The following is a 24647-nucleotide window of genomic DNA, read 5'->3' as shown; positions in this document are numbered from 1 at the left end:
CTCTTTAATATGAATTCGATGCATTTAACTTGATTTATAGTGACGTAATCATTAGAAATCCATCCCTTTTCATTGTTCTATTTTTTTAAATGAAACATTTTCATTTTTTTAAACTTTTATTGTCACTGGATACATTTTATAATTAAATAATATTCTCACTATACATTTTGGAGTTTTGTTATAAGAATTTCTTAAAAAATTAGTATATATAAGTATATACTGAGTGATATAAAAGTCAAGCTCAAACAGTTTGGTAAATACATTTTATTTCATAAAAAATTCTTATATAAAAAAAGTTTTTATATGAAATTTCGGGACCTAACTTTCAACCACCAACACATAGACGTACAGAAATATTTGAAACATTATTATATTAAAAGTTTTATTAAAAAAAAAGTTGGTAAGGAGAATAGTGTATAAATTACTTTCTGGGTACGTCTATGTTTTGAAATACTGTTTAAACAACATTTACATCTTAGTATTTTTTATAAATTAGATCTATGGTTATACATAGCAAAATTATTGTTTATCTTGTTTTATCACATCTAGTTTTCCTTAAGACAGAAAACTCGTAAAAATAAGATAACAAAATCTAAAACTTTCACATAGAGATGAGATTCTTCAATTGCAATAGAGTTTGAATCATTTGGGTTGCATACATGAAGCAGATAATGAAAAAAAATATAACACATTCAGGGTCATGCCGGTTCTGTCCGTTTTGTACTCCTAGAGGGGGACGTGGTAGACCAGTAATGAAGATTTTTAGACTTTCATGTTATTATTAATTATTCGGCAGGTTTGTTGTTAATGAATCTATACCATTATTTTGATTGAATTAGTTCTCCATGATCCAAAGGTAAAAACTGTCATCGGGATGCAGAAGAAAAGCACCCAACAGGGAAAAACCGCTTCAATAAAATTTTACCCGAAACTATTTGATTTTCTATTTACTTTGAGTTATTTTTTGCTGAATGCCACAATTTTCACAAGATTTTTATAACTGTAGACTTTATCTTTGCTACTAGAACATACCTGTATATGTATATGAGTAAAATATACATTTATTGATTTTAAATAATCAGTTTTCTATCAATCTTATAGGAAATATCAAATTTCAGTTTATCTATAAGAAACATTTTGGTGTCTACTATGTTTGTAATAATATACCGCGTTATTCATTTTGCTACAAAAAATTGTGACAATTCTAAAATGAATTATTGATATAAAACAAAGATTTCAAATTTCTAGTAATTGTATACAATTCATACATGCGAATTAAATATAAATTTGAATATTTAGTTTGAGGTTTTAAAAATTTTTTGACTAACCTTCCTACTATACTTCGATTAACCTTACTTTTACTAAAAAAATAGGCAATGTTTGATGAAGTAGGATGTACTTGATTATAATTTAACAACTGTTATATTGAAATAACAATATGAACAAAAGTAAATAGCTGTGTTCGGTGTATTAAATAATTTTTAATTATAAAAACCGATCCGATGTCGGATCGTCGTGCTCTTAGCCATTTCCAGTTTAAAAATGATCTATCATTTGATTCGTTATTAATAGATGGCGTTCTACACGTTCTATTTATTATTTATATCATTCACATGAAATTTTTATTTTAATTCTAACTTTTAATAACAATGAGGAGAATTGAATTTATAACAATATAAAGATGTGAGAAGAAAAATTTTCTGTATATTTTATTTCTCGAAATATCAATGTCTTACAAGATTTTGCAGCAAAAAATAGTTATTAATTATAATAAATAACGTTATCATAGTTTCACATTAATTACATTACATCATTCTTAATAATAAGGAATTTTACTTAGGGATTTTGCAGTTAAGCGTTAAGAAGGGTGAAATACTTTTTATATTATTACAATATTGCTAGTGGGTTTATATAAATTTTATAAGCACAATAAAAAAACTTATCAATAACACGACAAATAGCCGTAACAAGTCGAATTCGAGAAAACAAACCAAATAAAAATTAAAACAGTGAGGCTATTTATCGCTATCACATATCTCGAGTATCCTAAGATGCAAAATTATATACAAGAATCCATAAAGAAAAGAGTAAACTGCTATATACACAGAGAATTTTTCGTATGAAAGAATTTTTGAAAATATCCCGTGATCCGATTTTGAATCAAGTTTACAAGCAAGTGAAATTGCAAAAATCAAAATGACAAAATCATCCGAACCTGGATAGAGAACTGTGTAATATATAGAGAAGGAGTCCAGTAGCATATTTTAGAATTAATTATCTTTGGGCATCTTCTTATCCATAATTAATATATAAAAAAGAAGAAAAACAATATGTCGTTAGTTGTTTATATTTATTATAAAAAGAAATTTGGGGAAATTGTCTTATTGATTTTAAATAACAACAAGAGTATTGGTCACTATAAAAAACATATTATTATGGTATGTAAAATTTATTTTTTCGGATGTGTAATTTTCATTTACAATACAAATTGTTTGTTATGTGTGAATGAAATTAATAATCTATGTAGATTTTTCAAATTTATTACTTTGCCCGATCCTTAAAGTGAGTTTAAAATTGTGCAATAACGTGAATTATTTATGACAGTTTTTCAGTTAGGTCGAATTTATATTGTAATTATAGCAGTTTACTCTTGACGTAATGTCTGATATTTTTCTATTGCATTGAGTATATAGTACAATCTAAAAAATATAACTAGAGCCACAGTTAATTTAGAAGAAAAATAGGTTATGTGAAATCTGTTTGAATTTGAATTGAATTCTTTTCTTTTCAAAATATTAGTGATTAAAGATCAATCATTGTCTCGAGTATTTGAATTGTTCGATATAAGTTTCTGCTATTTAGTTATCTTCTTCAGAGAATAGTGTTTTGTTTTGAAATTTATATGTAATCTACATTACAATATGTAATCTACGGAATGTCCAAAAACTCTAACTCCAACGAAAAATTGACATTTTTAGTATTTTTTCCTTTTTTTTCCGTACTTAAGATAAAAATGAGTTTGAAAACCAAAATCTTCACATTTTCTTGTTCAGTTAAAAAATAATAAAACCATAAATTTTCCCATTTGTCTTTGAAAACTTTTTTTTCAGAAAGTACACACAAAAATGAATAATTTGTAAAGAAAGTCCATTTAATATCATAATTTAAACGATTTATATGAATTTTAATAAATTTTTTAGGTCGGATCAAGTTAATATTACTTAATAGGACGTAATTGTTCGATAATTTGTAAAAAATGTTCAAATTATGGTATTGAATTGATTTTTCTTTAAAATGTTCGTTTTTGTATGTACTTTTTGACAAAAACATACGAAAATCTTCAAAAACATTCTTTAAGTACAGTTTTCTAGACAAATCGGGGAATTTATGGTTTTTGAATTATTCATTTCCCAAAAAAGTGTTGAAATTTTTGTTAACTCAACTCTCATTCTTATTTTGAATGTGCTATATAACTGGGCTATAAATTTATACCATTTATTGACTGTACTAAATTTTCTACACCAATTACACTTATATGTTGTGCCTAAATACTGACAATAAATATAAATATATCATTTTTTTGAGTATTTACATCATCATTACGAGAAAAGTCAATAAAAACTAACTCTTCTTCTTTTTTATTTTCAAATATTACACGAACTTACAAAGAAATGTTCCGTTGACTAATTTTCCGGTACTAATGCAAAACATCTTTGGTATTTGTTTTCATTTTGTCAGAGGTATACTCTGTAACCTCCTGGTTCGTATTCAAGGTCGTTGTTTCCACCTTCGTTTCTTCTTTTCCACATTTTTCCTCGGAGGTTCCATCAATTGAAATCCTACAAAAAACAAAAATTAAATATATTCAAATATCCATATGTCAGATGTCATTAAAATTTATACCGGTCCATTGAGTGACGTAATTGAAATATAGAACATTTCCCGAGAAGCAGACAAAAGCTATTACCTCGAAATACAGGGTGTTACGTCGATATTGTACAGTAAAAGTTGATGAATTTGATATTTTCACAGTACATTTTGCATCGAAGGTTTTTTTCTCAATGGAACTTGATGAGAAGCTAAGATATAATAAACAGGGGCGTACTAAAATATTTCTCCATTTATAAATGTTGTTAGATTCGTTTAAATATTTGAATTTAATAATATATACAGTAGGAAGTTGAAAATGTGGGACGAATTTTAGTTATAATTTTAAATATATCAAATTATTTTTTTTTCACTACTATACAACATTGTTTCAAGTGGCATATATTAAAAAAAATTAACGTTAGTTTATTATTTACATACGAGGGGTGTTAGAAAAGTAATCTGATTAGCAACAATGCGGACGATCTAACGTGTCTACAGGGTAGTATTGAATAGATTTGTTTATATTAATGGTATTAAAATTAGTTTCGTTACTTTTCTAGCACACTCCGTAGTTTTAAAGTTCAGATCAGTACTTCTAGATATGCGATAATTGAATTTTGGTGGAAGTTTTTGGTAATGTAACTAACAACCAGTGAGATATTTTTATATTTTGTTTGGTATATAAAATGAAATATTATACGAGGGTTGGTACTTAAGTTTTGAGATATGACAAGAGTGTGAATGTGTCAAAAAAACATCGATGCTGTGCGTAAACTGATATACCGTGAGATTAAAGCATTTTTGGGCATTAGTTCCAATCGTATACATTCAATATGAACGAAAATTTGGCTGTGGTTCGCGCACTAAGCTTTTCGAAGCAAATGGTCGTTTGTTTTTTCGGAATAACTGGACATGTCTTCACAGTTCGATTAGAGCGAAGTAGTACGGTGAATTCTGGGTGATTAGACCAGCATTCGTTTGCCAAAAACGACAAAACAAGCTCGCACACATCAGTACAAGCAATTTTGAACGGTCAAAACATCGAATTGATGGTTCATCCGCCGTTTGGCACCCAATGATTCGTTCTGGTTAACGTTTTTTTACACCCGAAGAAGCGGTTGATGGTTGTTTTTATTTATTGAGTAGCAACCCTCGTAAAGGATAATAAAGGGATTTTTTTCTGGATTCTTACCGAAAAATTAACAATGAAAACTCACCGTTGTATACTGTGTATCTGAAACAGGGAAGAATTGGTCATTTCAAAGCCGAAAGCAAAAAAAAAATACTGATCAACTACTACGTCTTCTATTAGTAAAGAATATTAGTACGGTATTTAAACAAACATATCTAATTTGATACGTTTCAATTGCTAATAATGTTTTATGGCATTTTTCGTTGTTTTATCCACCTTATTGTCCATATTTATACACTAGTATCTCCACTAATAGTATCTAAGCATGCGGAATAAATAGCAAATACATCTGAAACTCACAACAAATCTAGAAGTAGGTGTCTATTAGAAAAATTAGTAAGTTAGACAAAATGGAAAAAAATTTGTTAATATTAGGAATATAAAAAAAAACCTCAAATTACATACCTATCGAGTATTTACAGCATTTTTTTCCATATTTTCCATTGTAGCTGTAATTCGTTTAATTTAAAAGCAAACGCTAAAAAACCACCCCGAAGTACGAATCTACCGTATTTTAAAAAATAATTTATCAATTTATTTATGGGACACCCTGTAGAACAGTAATAATCCAACCAAATGTTCGTTTTGATTTATTTCCGGTGAATGAAAAGGTAATTTAACTCAAATTTATTAAATTATTGATAAAGAGGTAAAAAATTTTCTATATTTCATTTACAAATCTTTCATACCTTGATCATCCCTAAATATAGACATTTTTTCTTTTTAATTTTATCCATAAAACAAAAAGAAGTGGATCCCAAAGTTTGTGCCGTATTAGCAACGATAAAACGTCAATAATTTGTTTAAATTACTTTTTCAAGTCACCTGGTAACTATCTGTACGACATTTATTGAACAATATATACACTGGCGAGCAAAAACATCGACTTAAACGACATCCCTGAAATCGCAAATCACTGGCAAAAAAACCGAACACAAAATTGTATTTTTCTTAGTGTAAACTTGAAGTTTTAGCCATTAGCTTCAAAATAATATGAAATATTGTATTTTTTTTTGCTTTCACGGTCCAACAAATAGGTTACGATCGGCAACCACCATTTTAAAGCTTGTTTACGATAATTCTAATTAGAGGTAACTGACCCTTATAAAAAGTTATCTACCTGATCCACCTCTATCAATTATCCATCAAACAATAAACAAAAATTCTACCAGAAAATGGACACGACAAGTGATGAAAGTTGCTCGATGTTACCTGGTAAAAAACCTGGAATAATGTTCGGAAACTAAGGATCTTACTCAGTAGAAGGCTTCGTCCTTTTCAGTCTTCTCTACGAGAGATATGACAGACCCGTTGCACCACATCGCTGATAATTTGGTATTTAAGTCCCAACAAGAGTTCAGAGAACCGCGAGAAGTGACTGCCAACCTTGAGTCCATCTACTGACCCCAAATTAACCCCAACCCAAAATATTAGCGAAGCGTTGAGTAGGAATTTCGATAGAAACAAAAACTGGTCGATTTTGATTGAAACAAATAATGGAGCGAGGCAATTAGGGGCGAACATCGATAAAAACTTCATCCTGATGCAGGACAATGCCCGTCCACGTACTGCAAGTTCGGTACGGCATTATTTACAATATGTCGAAATTGCCGCTATGGATTGGCAAGCGAGTAGCTCGGATTGAAATCTTGTCGGGTATATAGGGGATGAAAGGAAAGTTTAGGCTTGAAATCATGCATCAGCCGCGAAATCCGATCTTGAAACACCGCTCAACCAGCCGCGAAATCCGAATTTGAATCACCGCTCAACGAACCGCGAAACCCGACCTCGAAACATCATTAAACCAGCTGCGAAATCCGACCTTAAAAACCGCGAAATCCGACCTTGAAACACCGCTAAAACAGCCGCGAAATCCGACCTTGAAACGCCGCTCTTTCAGTCGCGAAATCCGACCTTGAATCACCGCTCAACGAAACGCGAAAACTGACCTTGAAAACCGCTCAACCAGCCGCGAAATCCGAATTTGATTCACCGCTCAACGAACCGCGAAATCCGACCTCGAAACATTATTAAACCAGCCGCGAAATCCGACCTTAAAACACCGCGAAATCCAACCTTGAAACACCGCTAAACCAATCGCGAAATTCAACCTTGAATCGCCGCGAAAGCTGACCTTGAAACGTCGCTAAACCAGCCGCGAAATCCAACCTTAATCGCCGCGAAAGCTGACCTTGAAAAGTCACTAAACCAGCCGCGAAATCCGACCTTGAAAACCGCTCAACCAGCCGCGAAATCTGACCTTGAAACACCGCTCAATGAAGAATGGGGTAGGATCGAACAAGATTTTTTTGCTAAAGACTTTGACCGCGATCGTGCGATTTGAATCGATTTTTTTGCTCACGGTTGTATTTAGAAGCAGAGATTTTTTTATTTTTTCATTCCGATCTATTGTTAACAGGAAGTTTTTTCTCCCAAAGAGGTCATATCAAGAGCAGCATCTAGCGTTTGCTTTTAACCTGTCAGTTGTGCTCGATTCGCCCTGTATATCAAATTACCTAAAATAAATCTTCCCCCTTTTGAAGGTTTCACCCGAAATAACACAACTCTTTCGTCAATTATTTTTTTTTAATATTTTTTATTATTAATTTTACAACTATCTTAGGTTTTGTTATAAGATTCTCTCATTATCTTTGTTGTGAGTGAAAGATGTAATAAATAAATATATCTACAGAAATTTATACAAAAAAAATGTAAAATATCATTTCCTGATGTTGGTGTATTACGCTTTTTACCAATTTACTTTTGTACCATCCCCCGTATAAAATAATCGACTCTTTAACCTTAAAAATTCGATCGAAATTTTTTGAATCAAACGGAAACTTTTCGAAAAAAAAAACTTTGAGATGGTAGAATTTATAAAAACTGGTAAAAAGCGTACCTTATACAGAATGTCCCGAAAAAAAGTATCTTAGTAAGTTATAATTAATAGAAAAAAAAAACTTACCGATTCGATGGTGTACTTATACTTGTTTGCGGGACTTCCTGTATAAATAACTGTATTGGATCTGAACCAAAATTATCTTCAATTTGTTTAAGACAGTCTTATAGATATAGGATAGTTTACAAATATACACAATTGGTATATGTACATCGGTAACAAGTTTTTTACAATGTTTCTTCAAGTAGAAACAAATCTAACACCTCCTGTTTACGAATCTGAATATTTTCCATTTAAATTTGCAATTTCGCAAGATTTAATGAAAAAAATTGAGAAGAAGAACGTCACTCAGTAAATCGTCTGACTGCCATACAGATGGCGCCGCCGTTGACAAATCCTTTTGACGTTTGTGAAGTACCAACTTTCAAAACACTATGTGTGAAGTTTCGTGACATTTCGATTGGTTAGAAAAAAGTGACAGCCATTTAAGTGAAGCTACTTTTGTTATTTTCAAAACATTTGAGCGTGAGAAAGCTTTTTTCAAAATGGATACCGCGTTTACTCACGTCGATCAAAACCAACAACGTGTTGATGATTCATGATCAAAATGATCATCATCTGAATGGACTGCTGTCGGTGAACCGGACCAAGACATGCACCGATTCACAAGTCGATGGTTTAATTGGACGAATTACACTTCGAATTGCTTCCTTATCCACAGTATAGTCCAGATTTGGTGCTAGTGGATATTCGTTGATCTCAAAAAAGCTTGTTGCTAAGACAAATCCTTCTAAAAGCACGTCATAGAGAGTTAGAGAAGCGTTGGAATGATTTTTGGCAAAAAAAGTGTTTTAGTCAAACGACTTATTGAGTGATGTTGTTATCAATGCGAAATTCAAAATTTGAATGAAGAAGATTCCGATTCGAAACGGCTTTTCCAAAAAAAAATTTACAATTTCTTTCTCAATCGTCTTTTCGAAAAAAGTCCATCACTACTCGTTTCATTTTTGTTTTGAAAATAATTTTTTTCTTTCGTCTAACAATTATATTTTGTCGCTAGACCTAATTTACAAGCGTATAAATCGGGTTGGGGATACATACTCGTGTTACTGGGCAGTTTCAGTTGACAATTCTTCCCACTAAAATTATCCGGACAACTGAAACAAATAACTATCGTTAAATTTCGAGGTTATGTTTCTTTAGTAATAGTATATTACGTAACAAGAGTCTCACTTAAAAAAAATTTAATTGTAATTTAATTAAACCAAGTTTTACATTTTGACAGTGCGATTTTTGACGTTTCTAAACATGGACGTAGAAAAAATATAAAACAATCTTTTAATTTATAAAAATATAGAAGCCGAGTGACATTTTTAATGGCGAACGTACTCAAAATGTCTTGTCATACGATCCAACTAGCACATTCGTCGAAGAATAATAAATATTTCACGTAAGTATGACCATGTGACACGGAAACGCGTTCTGAGCATGCGCCAACTCACGACGCACGCTGTCTGCAGCGCTAAAACAACGAGCGATCGCTTCCTAGTGGACGCTGCATCTCAAAACTTCGGTAACAACCCTCGTATCTACCCACAATTGTTAGTAGATTTTGTGACCGAGTATAAATAGATTTAAGTTAACGTAACCTCTGATACATAGATGTCGCCACGAATTAAAATATGTTTTAATTTGTTTTTTTGAAAACTTTTGCGAATAAATTTGATATTTTTTGAATAGTACGTTCGAAAAACTGATAATTTATAAAAAAAAATATTTGAAATGATACTTACACACATCCATAATCGCCGATAGACTCTTCATAAAAGCATTTACCCCCATTTTGACATAAGTCAGTATCGTATGGTTTTGGACAACTTTTAGCTGAAAATTAAAAACAAATATTACTAATTACGGAAATATAAATTGTTGTTATCAACAATTCTAATATTATTTAGAGCAAAAAGTCATTTTAAAAAGCATATTATGAGATTAAAATAGTTAAGTAGATTGAATAACTAGATGACCTTGAAAGAAATTGCATATCAACTTTAAGAAACTAGTATTCTACGAATATGTTTACGGATAGTAATAAAATAAGGGTTAGTATGAAGAAATATACAAATGAAACCACGTATTTCACAAATACATTGTCGTTGTTTCGAGCTTTATGTAGATCGATGGTTCGTATCCGGCTCGAAGGACCAGACAGTGTAATTTTGAATGTTATTTTTGTCTTTTTTAATGGTTCTATCCAATTTTTTGCCAAAATATTATTATAACTTGATGTTAAAACAAGTATACTTAGAAAAGATCAAAATTAACAAATTATTTATGCATATTTTGTGAAGAAAATTGTCGATATCAAATTATATTCGTGATAAAATGTGTAGAGAGTTGGCAACGTTGGTTTCGGGAGACGAAATCTTGTATTCTCGTCACAATAAAACATTTTTTATAGTACTGGAAACTTCTGCGCAGATGCCAGCGCAATTGGTTGGATTTTTTGTAAAAAAAAAACTGATTTTAATAATAGATTTCGATCTTTTCTCAAAAAAGAACAAGGAAAACATAAATTACAATCAACCTATTATTAAACTACACGATAATCAAAGGTAATAATTGTATAAAACAATTCCTATCTTCTCCGATTATGTATTGAAAACTGGCAACGATGTATAATGAATACACCAACACAATTACACTGTCTGAGGCGCTTTTCGATAACCAAGTTTTCGTCTTCAGAGACTAAAGGAAACGCGCGTTAAACAGTGTAATTGTAGTGTAAACAGTGTGTTCATTATGGTTTCAGAAATGCCAACTTAGTGTACGTAAAGTTTGTTGACACGTGATCGGTTGATTGTAAATGACGAAAAGATGACAGAAAAGAAAAGGTGTACCGCTAAAAATATTCTCACTAGGTGGAGGCGGCTTAACAGTGATGTTTTTGGACGCCATAAGTCCGTTAAGACTTTCAGCTATACACTCGTATTCGCCCAGAGAATCTGCCTCATGTTTCTTGATCACCAGTTTACTCTTCCTCCTAAAATTAATAAAATATAAATAATTCAAATGTTTTTTTTTATTTAAAACGCCGAGAAACATTTTATAATATATACAATATCAAACAGTACCGAAAACTTTTTGTACAGCAATCAAATTAGGCTTTATTAACCGCGTGATTCAATATGGCGTTTGTGGGCAAACAATATTGTAGCCATTTTTTGAGTTAATTCGATTTAATTTTGTTATAAGACACTTTTCTAGATATATCTTCATAAACAATACAATTAAGATCTCGGTACTGTTTTTTTTTTCTAACAGATAACGTGGATTCTTCATAGATTAAGCTTTTAAATAATTTAGTTTTCATTCCAATAAGCTCGAACATTATCCACATGCCTCGTACAATATATTCATTAGCATTCAAAGCTTTCCAACAAGTTTTTGCCCACCCTATATTCAATCGAGTTAACGACCAAATTTTTCCAAGTACTCTTGGGAATCTTCGAGGCGATTGGGGGTTTTCGAGACCGCCTTGAATCACGGTACGTCGAGTTATTTATAATTCGACGGCAATGGGACTAAACTACAATCATAAACACCAAAGAAATAATTCACAGTTGAAAAATAATAAACAAATCAGCCATATTTACAAGTTGAAACATGTCGCAGTCGTATAAAGTAAAGAAATGTTATTTTTGGTTTGTAAGATTTCGTTTAGACGTTCGCGTGGGCAAAAATTTTGACCGGTACTGTATATCATCGGATATATACACCAATTGGTATAGGAATATCATTAGATCAAAGTTAGAGATCTAGAAAAGGCTTACGACACATGAAAAGAACTAATTTGCCAAAAATACTGGCTAAAGAATTATACAAGCACGTCGGGTTCCGTGTTTTTTCATTTTAGACCAAAAAAGCATTCAAATGAACGTTTTCCCGGCGTGATTTGAACAAAAAAATAAATCACAGTTGAAAAATTATTAACAAATCAGCCGTATTTACAAGTTGTAACATGTCGCAGTCGTATAAAGTAAAGAAATGTTATTTTTGGTTTGTAAGATTTCGTTTAGACATCCGCGTGGGCAAAAATTTTTATCGGCAGTGTATATCATCGGAAATATGCACCGATTGGTACTGGACTATCATAAGATCAAAGTTAGAGATCTAGAAAAGGCTTACGACACATGAAAAGAACTAATTCGCCAAAAATTAGATGAAGAACGATTTCCAGGCGTTATTGACGTGGTTAAAACAAAAAACAGTCAAGACAGTGAGTTGCAAAAGTCCAGCTTGATCCCAAAAAGAATCAAAGATGGTTTCATCAGCTGTAAAAGTAATAGACATGATGTTGTGTTCAAAAATTATCTTCAAAAAGTACCAGAAAAGAAAAGGGATTCAGCCGTAGCTTGACCACCCAGATTTGGCTTCCAGCCAGTGTTTTCCTGTTTCCTAACCTCAAATTTTAAATTACAAGAGAGATTTTCATCAGAAGGGAACGTTATGGTCAAAGAAAACGTCTGTTTTGAAGAGAAAACGTTTCCACAAGCGGATAAACGAACCCAAAGTTTGATCAGAGCATGTTCTTGAGAACCTTCCAGTGACTATCACATTTTCTTTTATTTCAGAAGCTCGTGGACGACAACGACGACCATGTCAATCAGAATAGAAACATAGTTTAGGATTTTCCAACAACATCATCAACGTTTCTAATATCATAGTCTTGAATATTAACAACTTTGAAATAGAATTTAACGAATCAAAACGAGTGTTTCTTATATTTTTTTGATTAATTCACCTGCATGCTTGCGTTAACAATCGATTAATAACGTTCAAGTGCACTGGTTAGCTTTGTTGATGTTGAAAAAAATCAAAACTTACCACTCTTCATCACTGGCGTGCACAAAAAAAACAAACAATTATATTAGTAAATGTTAACATATTTGAAATGATAATTATTTTGTATTTTATTCAAAAAAATGATGTTTTCAGAAAATTTTTACTACTATTAGAGTTCATTCAATACGATACAAGGTCCAAATTTGTCCAACAGTCACGTGACGAGTCAAATTTATCGGGAAACGTCCAATTGGCAAATGGATCAGAATCGTCTTCATTGAAGAAGAATTAAACCTGTCTAGGATGTGTTTGTCCAGGTGTCCAGGTCACGTGACGAGTCAAAGGTATCTGGACAACGAACCAACAATCGCGAACATTCTTCATTTCATGCAGGTGGAGCTTCGCCCCATTGTGATTCGTTGAGTGGCCCGCACAGTCTTGTGACCTGACACCCTGTGATTTCTTCCTGCGGGGCTCTCTCTAGAACCGCGTTTTTGCAAGAGGACCACGTAACCTTTGTTACGTTTGTTGTTATCCGTTAGATTTTTCAGCATTGCTTCTTATATAGTCGCAATTTCGTCCGGAAACGATGGTCGACCAGAACTCTGTAGAATTAACGTAGTAGACTGTCTGTCGGGGTGGGAATTGGGAAAAAAACAGCGAACTACACGTTAAATTTCGTCTAGACAAAGTCCGCAGCTATAGTTTGTATAAACCAGGTCTTTTTCCGCGAATTTTCACGTCATGAATTTGATTTGCGCGATATACAAAGTTGTTTAGAGTAAAAATCTACCCGTCGATATAATACTTTGAGAAAACTAAAATTTTCTACTTTACAGCGCCACCTTTTATTGAATGACTCATCTAGTTCAAAAGATGAAAGTAGATGACAGAGTTATTAACAAACTAAACTTCCAAATTGAAATTTTTTCATCGAAAAAATCAAAAAATTGTTAATACGTTTTGTAAATATGAAATTACGATTATTAGAATTAAAACGTTTTACAAAATCAGCAAAAAAATTTGAAATATTTAAAATTTGATTATTCTCACCTTTTATAGAGTACGTTATACGATTTATTATGATGCAGGATTACATTATTCCGCCTCCACGTGATCCTAGGTAAGGGAAAACCCTTTACCGTACACGTCAATATTCGATATTTTTTTTCAATTTTTTTCTGCGATTTCGGCGAGAATTCTTTCAATTCGACTATTTGCGGCTTCGTTGGTACTGAAACAAACAAAAAACAAAAATAAATAAACCCTTATGGATACCAGAAATCGGGTATATCGGGGAGGATTGATTCAATTGTATCCTATTTGAACCATCGAGAAATTTACTCGGAATTTCCAGGTATCGGTCAGTCAACTGTCAATCAGTGTAACATCCGTTCCAGGACACTAAATTTTTGGCGCGTTTTTTCAAAAATTTCGGTATAATTAAGCTAATATTCAACAGATGGCGTTTCATAGATATTTTATGATTTACAGTTCGAAATTTAAGTATTTTCTTCCTGTTGGGACCTTCCGAAAACACACAAAAAAAATCATTAACACATTTTATCGAGGTTATTTTGCAGGTAAATACATAATAGCCACTGAAAAATAGGATAAGTCGTTTTAAAAATAGTCGTCTCTCAAGGATTCAGGTGACTCAAAAATTTTGGCAATAGCACTTTACTATAATCACAGTCTAACAAATTTTAAATTGATAATAGTATCGATGCGAAATTATTAAACTGTGTTTTACAATAGCGCATCCACCGAATGATTATTCCTTGGTAAATAACAATTACCGGTCGAAACTAAAAAAAAAAAATTTATCTTGATGATTTATTTATTTTTTGACGGACGAATGCAAGTTGGCGCGATCTAATTTTTCGCGAAAATAGATACTATTGACCCAATTGATGTGTAAAAACTTGTTGCAGATTTGTTTTTCATTCTGTTATTGTTAAAAAAAAACAATTCTTCTCGAAATATATGTATGATATTTCGATTTACATTAGTGGTTCCTAAAGTGATGCAGTTGAAACCCCAAAAGCACGAGACAGTGGTCCAGGTGAACCCCCTCAAGAGGTATCTGCACAAATTTCCATCATTAGATCAGTTAATCTTCGAAGGGATCAAGGTGAACCTCTAGAAGTCTACGGAAGGCTCTACAGGACTGTACACAATCAATTATCGTTGAATCAATGATTTTAAAAGTTGTCCAGGTGTAAACCAAAGATTATGAAGAGGCAATCGAGAGATTTTTGCACAAATTTCCATCATTAGATCAATTAATCTTCGAAGGGGTCCTGGTGAACCTCTAGAAGTCTAAGGAAGGCTTCACAGGACTGTACACAATCAATTATGGTTGAATCAATGATTTTAAAAGTTGTCCAGGAGAAAACCAAAGATTCTGAAGAGGAAATCGAGAGATTTTTGCACAAATTTCCATCATAAGATCAGTTAATCTTCGAAGGGATTCAGGTGAACCTCTAGAGGTCTACGGAAGGCTTTACAGGACTGTACACAATCAATTATGATTGAATCAATGATCCTAAAAGTTGTCCAAGTGAAACCCAAAGATTCTGAAGAGGTAATCGAGAGGTTTTTGCACAAATTTCCATCATTAGATCAATTAATCTTCGAAGGGGTCCTGGTGAACCTCTAGAAGTCTAAGGAAGGCTTCACAGGACTGTACACAATCAATTATGGTTGAATCAATGATTCTAAAAGTTGTCCAGGTGAAAACCAAAGATTCTGAAGAGGAAATCGAGAGGTTTTTGCACAAATTTCCATCATTAGATCAGTTAATCTTCGAAGGGGACTTGGTGAACCTCTAGAAGTCTACGGAAGGCTCTACAGGACTGTACACAATCAATTATGGTTGAATCATTGATTCTAAAAGTTGTCCAGGTGAAAACCAAAGATTCTGAAGAGGAAATCGAGAGGTTTTAGCACAAATTTCCAGGATTAGATCAGTTAATCTTCGAAGGGGACCTGGTGAACCTCTAGAAGTCTACGGAAGGCTCTACAGGAGTGTACACAATCAATTATCGTTGAATCAATGATTCTAAAAGTTGTCCAGGTGAAAACCAAAGATTATGAAGAGGCAATAGAGAGATTTTTGCACAAATTTCCATCATTAGATTAATTAATATTCGAAGGGATCCAGGTGAACCTCTAGAAGTCTACGGAAGGCTCTACAGGACTGTACACAATCAATTATGATTGAATCAATGAACCTAAAAGTTGTCCAGGAGAAAACCAAAGATTCTGAAGAGGAAATCGAGAGGTTTTTGTACAAATTTCCAGCATTAGATCAGTTAATCTTCGAAAGGATCCAGGTGAACCTCTAGAAGTCTACGGAAGGCTCTACAGGACTGTACACAATCAATTATCGTTGAATCAATGAATCTAAAAGTTGTCCATGAGAAAACCAAAGATTCTGAAGAGGAAATCGAGAGATTTTTGCACAAATTTCCATCATTAGATCAGTTAATCTTCGAAGGGATCCAGGTGAACCTCTAGAAGTCTACGGAAGGCTTCACAGGACTGTACACAATCAATTATGGTTGAATCATTGATTCTAAAAGTTGTCCAGGAGAAAACCAAAGATTCTGAAGAGGAAATCGAGAGATTTTTGCACAAATTTCCATCATTAGATCAATTAATCTTCGAAGGGGTCCTGGTGAACCTCTAGAAGTCTAAGGAAGGCTTCACAGGACTGTACACAATCAATTATGGTTGAATCATTGATTCTAAAAGTTGTCCAGGAGAAAACCAAAGATTCTGAAGAGGAAATCGAGAGATTTTTGCACAAATTTCCATCATTAGATTAATTAATATTCGAAGGGATCCAGGTGAACCTCTAGAAGTCTACGGAAGGCTCTACAGGACTGTACACAATCAATTATGGTTGAATCAATGATTCTAAAAGTTGTCCAGGAGAAAACCAAAGATCCTGAAGAGGAAATCGAGAGATTTTTGCACAAATTTCCATCATAAGATCAGTTAATCTTCGAAGGGATCCAGGTGAACCTCTAGAAGTCTACGGAAGGCTCTACAGGAGTGTACACAATCAATTATCGTTGAATCAATGATCCTAAAAGTTGTCCAAGTGAAACCCAAAGATTCTGAAGAGGCAATCGAGAGATTTTTGCACAAATTTCCATCATTAGATCAATTAATCTTCGAAGGGGTCCTGGTGAACCTCTAGAAGTCTAAGGAAGGCTTCACAGGACTGTACACAATCAATTATGGTTGAATCATTGATTCTAAAAGTTGTCCAGGTGAAAACCAAAGATTCTGAAGAGGAAATCGAGAGGTTTTTGCACAAATTTCCATCATTAGATCAGTTAATCTTCGAAGGGGACTTGGTGAACCTCTAGAAGTCTACGGAAGGCTCTACAGGACTGTACACAATCAATTATGGTTGAATCATTGATTCTAAAAGTTGTCCAGGTGAAAACCAAAGATTCTGAAGAGGAAATCGAGAGGTTTTTGCACAAATTTCCAGGATTAGATCAGTTAATCTTCGAAGGGGACCTGGTGAACCTCTAGAAGTCTACGGAAGGCTCTACAGGAGTGTACACAATCAATTATCGTTGAATCAATGATTCTAAAAGTTGTCCAGGTGAAAACCAAAGATTATGAAGAGGCAATAGAGAGATTTTTGCACAAATTTCCATCATTAGATTAATTAATATTCGAAGGGATCCAGGTGAACCTCTAGAAGTCTACGGAAGGCTCTACAGGACTGTACACAATCAATTATGATTGAATCAATGAACCTAAAAGTTGTCCAGGAGAAAACCAAAGATTCTGAAGAGGAAATCGAGAGGTTTTTGTACAAATTTCCAGCATTAGATCAGTTAATCTTCGAAAGGATCCAGGTGAACCTCTAGAAGTCTACGGAAGGCTCTACAGGACTGTACACAATCAATTATCGTTGAATCAATGAATCTAAAAGTTGTCCATGAGAAAACCAAAGATTCTGAAGAGGAAATCGAGAGATTTTTGCACAAATTTCCATCATTAGATCAGTTAATCTTCGAAGGGATCCAGGTGAACCTCTAGAAGTCTACGGAAGGCTTCACAGGACTGTACACAATCAATTATGGTTGAATCATTGATTCTAAAAGTTGTCCAGGAGAAAACCAAAGATTCTGAAGAGGAAATCGAGAGATTTTTGCACAAATTTCCATCATTAGATCAATTAATCTTCGAAGGGGTCCTGGTGAACCTCTAGAAGTCTAAGGAAGGCTTCACAGGACTGTACACAATCAATTATGGTTGAATCATTGATTCTAAAAGTTGTCCAGGAGAAAACCAAAGATTCTGAAGAGGAAATCGAGAGATTTTTGCACAAATTTCCATCATAAGATCAGTTAATCTTCGAAGGGATCCAGGTGAACCTCTAGAAGTCTACGGAAGGCTTTACAGGACTGTACACAATCAATTATCGTTGAATCAATGAATCTAAAAGTTGTCCAGGAGAAAACCAAAGATTCTGAAGAGGAAATCGAGAGGTTTTTGCACAAATTTCCATCATTAGATCAGTTAATCTTCGAAGGGGACTTGGTGAACCTCTAGAAGTCTAAGGAAGGCTTTACAGGACTGTACACAATCAATTATGGTTGAATCAATGATTTTAAAAGTTGTCCAAGTGAAACCCAAAGATTCTGAAGAGGAAATCGAGAGGTTTTTGTACAAATTTCCAGCATTAGATCAGTTAATCTTCGAAGGGATCCAGGTGAACCTCTAGAAGTCTACAGAAGGCTCTACAGGACTGTACACAATCAATTATGATTGAATCAATGAACCTAAAAGTTGTCCAGGAGAAAACCAAAGATTCTGAAGAGGAAATCGAGAGGTTTTTGCACAAATTTCCATCATTAGATTAATTAATATTCGAAGGGATCCAGGTGAACCTCTAGAAGTCTACGGAAGGCTCTACAGGAGTGTACACAATCAATTATCGTTGAATCAATGATCCTAAAAGTTGTCCAGGTGAAAACCAAAGATTCTGAAGAGGAAATCGAGAGGTTTTTGTACAAATTTCCAGCATTAGATCAGTTAATCTTCGAAGGGATCCAGGTGAACCTCTAGAAGTCTACGGAAGGCTCTACAGGAGTGTACACAATCAATTATCTTTGAATCAATGATCCTAAAAGTTGTCCAGGTGAAAACCAAAGATTATGAAGAGGCAATCGAGAGATTTTTGCACAAATTTCCATCATTAGATCAATTAATCTTCGAAGGGATCCAGGCGAACCTCTAGAAGTCTACGGAAGGCTTTACAGGACTGTACACAATCAATTATGGTTGAATCAATGATTTTAAAAGTTGTCCAGGTGAAAACCAAAGATTCTGAAGAGGAAATCGAGAGGTTTTTGCACAAATTTCCATCATTAGATCAATTAATCTTCGAAGGGATCCAGGTGAACCTCTAGAAGTCTACGGAAGGCTGGACATTTCAGCATCTTTAATAAGGATATTTATTATCTGTGGGGCGCCTCGTATATAGCAGGGTAAGTAAAAGAGAAACAAAACGAATGCCGCAAGAATTATTCTGTTTAAAATTCTAGAAAAGCGGGCAGAAAATAAAAGCGAAGAAGCGGTTCCTTTTTCAAAACTACCTTTCGGCGGCGCGTTCTGCATTTTTTCGAATCGGCAATTTTTTTTTTCAATAAAACTAGCGCTGATTTATGTAAAAATGTTGTTTTAAAATGTTAAAAGGGCGTCATCGAGGCTTTTATGTTTATGAGAGATCGCGACAAAATTAAAATACAATTCTGCATAATGGGAACGGGACCGGGGCGCTTTCGAACCTCATTCTGTACTCAACGTTGCATCTTCGCACAGTGCTGGAACCAACGAAATTATTCAAGGATCACTAAAAATCGTTATTTTAATATTCTCGCTTCCTGAAGACGATAATCTGTGTGTCGAAACGCGCTATAAACCTACGTTTATCAAAATGTCGTCAATCTGGAACAGTTTCCTCCAAAGAGGTGTTGAAAGTGATTGCTAGATACAATCTTCGGTTGCTGTAAGTAAGGACCACTCTCCGTTGCCATCGACCATTGTGTATAACGGAGAAAAGTTGTTGGAGAAGCTCATCAGGTCGAGATTAAGTCTTCAATAGAACACGCCTGGGACTTGGTCTCAAAACGATATGGATTTAAATAAAAAGACAGTCCACTACAAACTGGTCGTTAAGAACGCGTTCCATTCGGCATGAATTCGAGTACAATACGTCGAAATATCCCCAGAGGATTATGGATAGTCGATCGAGGAACCGATCCCTGAAGATCCTCGAAGACACAGCAGGATACCAAAAAAACCTTTGTTGATGTAATGTAGCGGCACTTATTGGTGCTCGGGATCCGGAACTGGTCCAGTTAGAACTAAATCAAATGATGCACAGATTGTTAAATGGGGGACTGTAAACTGTAGTTGACTGTAAGCAGTAAGAATTCGGCTGGGATGGCTTTTAGTAAATTAGTTTCAAACAGTGAAATCCGGCGTATACCGTGGCTACTTCTAGTTTCGTGTTCGTCCAAATAATCACTAAAATCCATAAATTGTTTGCCCGTAAATCCGAAATTATTAAAAATAGTAGACTTCGAAGAATGTTGGTATATATATATAAGAAATTTGTGGTAGCGCCGCTGAGTTGGATGCAGGACATGTTTTGCCAGGGCAAGTACATATTTGGCCAGAACTATTAGTGGATTCCTCAGCATTGTTTTAATGTTTAATATTCCGCACGCGTCCTCACGATCGGAGATCGAAACGCGGCCGACAATCGACTGTTTCCACACAAAAATTCTCTTTCTCATCTCAGCTCCTACTCAAATTTTCGGAAATTCCCAGACTCGGTTAAAGAAAAAGTTGCCGGACATAAATCTTGACAGATGACAGCAGCAGTCGATAATTGACGGTATTTACAATAGAATCCTAATAAACAATTTGGATTCTAATTGGGCGAAGAGTGTATTTTTCACTTGAAGGAATGTGTCTGTGAATTTTTATTTGAAATTTAAATATTCCCCTACAGGATTGCTCGAAAATTAATTTTACAGATTATCAAAAAAAAAAAAAATACGCTACATTCAAGAAATATGAAACATCTGACAACTATGTAAATAAATTCGTAATTGTCGTTACACAAATAAAGAAAATGGAAATTTTGATATTTTGCCAAAAATATTGTCCGATATTTTTTTATATAATGACAATTTCCTGTTCGTCGCCCCGTAACTTCCTCACTATTTCCAAGGAAACGTTTACAAAGTCATTTTTTAAAATAATAATAAGATTTATAATTATCCCAGTCTATCTATCTATTTATAACATAAGTTTGGTCATTATTTCTATCAAACAACAATGTGAAAGACGTAACAGAAATTCTTAAAAACGGGCTCTGTTGTCGACGCGCTATGTCCACTTCACGAGGATAATTTCGATCGCAGATTGGAATTTTGCTATGCGGACAGTTACAACATTTCATTTTGTGGTCAGATGAAGCGCCTTCAAGCATATCTGCGCGTATTGGAACGATAAGAATCGTCGCGTCTTCATCGAAGAAGAATTAAAACTGTCTGGAGTTTATGTGTGGACAGGTATCCATGCCGAAGGTCTCGAAATAACCGCCGCTACCAAATCGTTCGATAGTGTAGAAGACGTACCAGAAATCTTAAAAAACGGGCTCTGTTGCCGACGCGTCGCGTCCGCTTTCGATCGCAGATTGGAATTTTGCTATGCGGACAGTTACAACATTTCATTTTGTGGTCAGATGAAGCGCCTTCAAGCATATCTGCGCGTATTGGAACGATAAGAATCGTCGCGTCTTCATCGAAGAAGAATTAAAACTGCCTGGAGTTTATGTGTGGACAGGTATCCATGCCGGAGGTCTCGAAATAACCGCCGCTACCAAATCGTTCGATAGTGTAGAAGACGTACCAGAAATCTTAAAAAACGGGCTCTGTTGCCGACGCGTCGCGTCCACTTTCGATCGCAGATTGGAATTTTGCTATGCGGACAGTTACAACATTTCATTTTGTGGTCAGAAGAAGCGCCTTCAAGCATAACTGCGCGTATTGGAACGATAAGAATCGTCGCGTCTTCATCGAAGAAGAATTAAACCTGCCTGGAGTTTATGTGTGGACAGGTATCCATGCCGAAGGTCTCGAAATAACCGCCGCTACCAAATCGTTCGATAGTGTAGAAGACGTACCAGAAATCTTAAAAAACGGGCTCTGTTGCCGACGCGTCGCGTCCGCTTTCGATCGCAGATTGGAATTTTGCTATGCGGACAGTTACAACATTTCATTTTGTGGTCAGAAGAAGCGCCTTCAAGCATAACTGCGCGTATTGGAACTATAAGAATCGTCGCGTCTTCATCGAAGAAGAATTAAAACTGTCTGGAGTTTTTGTGTGGACAGGTATCCATGCCGAAGGTCTCGAAATAACCGCCGCTACCAAATCGTTTGATAGTGTAGAAGACGTACCAGATATTTTTAAAAAACGGGCTCTGTTGCCGACGCTTCGCATCACAGATTGGAATTTCGCGACTGGTTATTCCAGCATTCCATTTTGTGATCGGATGGAGCAACCTTCAAGTGTGTGTGTGTGTGTGTGTGTGTGTGTGTGTGTGTGTGTGTGTGTGTGTGTGTGTGTGTGTGTGTGTGTGGGCAGGTGTCCAATCAGGGGGTTCGTACGTTTTTGAGGGTCACGTGACGAGTAAAAGGTATCCGGACAACGAACCAACACTCGCGAACATTTGGAGAATGTGGGGCCTTTGAAACTCTCTCGTTTGTCGAGAAAAAGCTGCTTGGAAGTCATTCAAAAAGTTTTTGGAAAATAAAAAAGTAGAAATGACAGAGATGTGGCTGTATATTGAGATATTTTCAATAGATTGGAGGTTATGGTATTTTTTACTATTTTTGGGGAAAGTTACCTGGTATTTTGGGGTGAAAACTCTGACCTCTGACCCAAAAAAGTATTTCTTGAACCAGACATTTAAAATGGTAGGTATTACCTAATTAATAACTTTCATTTTGGCTATGAAAACCATTGTTTTATAGAAAATAAATGTTTTGAAACTTTGATTGATTTTGATTTATTTTCATCTCAATTCCATGATTACGAATTTTTTATTTTTCATCGTTTCCATCATTTTTTTTGTCAGCGGTCGTTGATATGACCAGAATGACGCAGTCTGCTCGAAGATATTTGAAGAATCTTCGTTGTCATGTCATGATTTATTAATGAAGATCACGTCCCTGTGACTGAGTAGACGAAAAGCCAGACGATTAACAGTTAGCTGTTTAACTAGAACCGAGAAATTACAAAAATTTTAGTATTTATATCAGAAACACGCATTTTTCACCGATATAAACTTATTCTAAAAATAAATACATAAAACTGTACCGAAAAATGTTCGTCAAAATAGTTGTAGTGCATATACACTACCGGTCAAAAGTTTTTGCCCACAAACAATCAATTTTGATATTATTTAATCCTTATAACATATTTCATAGCCTTATTTCTTCAACAACCCTCCAATTTTTACCATGTCTCCAATAGTTTTTTCTCCAAAACATCCCCAAACCTTCACCGAGGCTTCTTCGTGTTTTACAGTCAGGATTACAAATGGATCTAACATCATTTTTGATCATTTGAGCTTCCAAGGTCAAACACGATCAACCACCCTGTATAGTAATCGATTTATACTAAATGTATCATATTTCTTATTTCAATGACATTTTTAATAACGTAAATAACAGACCCCTATGAAATTAATTCCGTACTACACTGGATCGTAGTTTATGAGTGTTCAAATTGGCTTTGTGCCAATACACAGAGCTTTCTATGATTCATTCTGGCTTAAAGCCACTTCTGCAGAGATGGGTTGGGGGGATAAATGATATGAGTAATAAAAAAAACAACAACAAAAAAAATATGACGACTAATTCAGGTAAATTCAGTATACCTTGCTATATAAGTCTAAATTTTGGCGATTTAGCAACTGGTGCATCCCTCGTATTCGAAAATGGATCAAAAAATATTTCAAGAAATTGTTTTAGTATTAGAAAATTGAAAATCCGACCAACCAAGGTCATCTAGAACAGCAGAAAACGTGGGGAGTGTAAACCAATATCTTTGTGTATCTTGACTGTGCTATATAATTATTGGTTTGAAAGCAACTTCATACTTAACTAATCTCCAGTAACGTATATTGACTTCCACACAGTCCCGATTCAATTTATATCTATAGGATTATATCAATTAATAAATAATGTATCGTAAATTCTAAAGACAAGCTATAACGTCTATGTGTAAGAGAGAGAACTCTGAGTCCTTTTCTATCTCCTCCTTTTAAGAAATTAATAACGCCCGCGCTTGCGCGAACCGTCGATCTCTCCTGTCATGTGATCTCGCGAATGTAAGCATTGGGACCAGACTTGCATTTGACTCGTATCTTATTATAAATCCATTATTTATATCTATAAATGTTATTTCTTATATCTAAAACTTATATAAATTGGATATATGTCTTCATAATGATGTTTGGAACCGTCATTCATTTCTTAGCTTGTTGTCAAGCAATCGCGTGAACCGACATCTATGGCGCATTTTATGGACTAATAGAACGTTCCATTTCCAAACATTATTTACATAACCTTAATTCAGTATTAATGACTAAAATTAAAATCTTGATGATATAGTAATAATAATAATAATAAACAGGTATTTGGTTCTATTTTATGAAAATGTTAATTATTTGTAGACAGAGTACGCCTCTGAACGTTGACAATGATTTCGATAATTATTTCAGAA

The 24647-nt window shown here is 34.3% G+C and overlaps 1 protein-coding gene across 6 annotated transcripts in view; it reads right to left on the bottom strand.

The window, feature by feature from the left end:
* Positions 1 to 2528: 2528 nt before the first annotated feature.
* LOC130903908 (uncharacterized) overlaps positions 2529 to 24647 on the bottom strand; it is an 89009-nt gene continuing 66890 nt past the window's right edge. Inside the window, exons 2-7 of one of the 6 annotated variants that reach the window (XM_057816290.1) lie at positions 13860 to 14040; positions 10862 to 11004; positions 9755 to 9845; positions 9063 to 9118; positions 5088 to 5104; positions 2529 to 3839 (exon numbers count right to left, since the gene is read on the bottom strand). In XM_057816290.1, coding sequence (XP_057672273.1) covers positions 3828 to 3839; positions 5088 to 5104; positions 9063 to 9118; positions 9755 to 9845; positions 10862 to 11004; positions 13860 to 14040 — 500 coding nt within the window. In that variant the 3' untranslated portion in view covers positions 2529 to 3827. Of the gene's footprint in view, positions 3840 to 5062; positions 5105 to 7629; positions 9119 to 9754; positions 9846 to 10861; positions 11005 to 13859; positions 14041 to 24647 lie in introns of those variants that run through there. The other 5 variants (XM_057816289.1, XM_057816291.1, XM_057816285.1 and 2 more) reach the window with 5 other exon arrangements.

Source organism: Diorhabda carinulata, chromosome 2 (assembly GCF_026250575.1).
Source record: "Diorhabda carinulata isolate Delta chromosome 2, icDioCari1.1, whole genome shotgun sequence".
Classification (NCBI taxonomy): domain Eukaryota; kingdom Metazoa; phylum Arthropoda; class Insecta; order Coleoptera; family Chrysomelidae; genus Diorhabda; species Diorhabda carinulata.
This window is presented reverse-complemented; position numbering and strand designations above follow the sequence as displayed.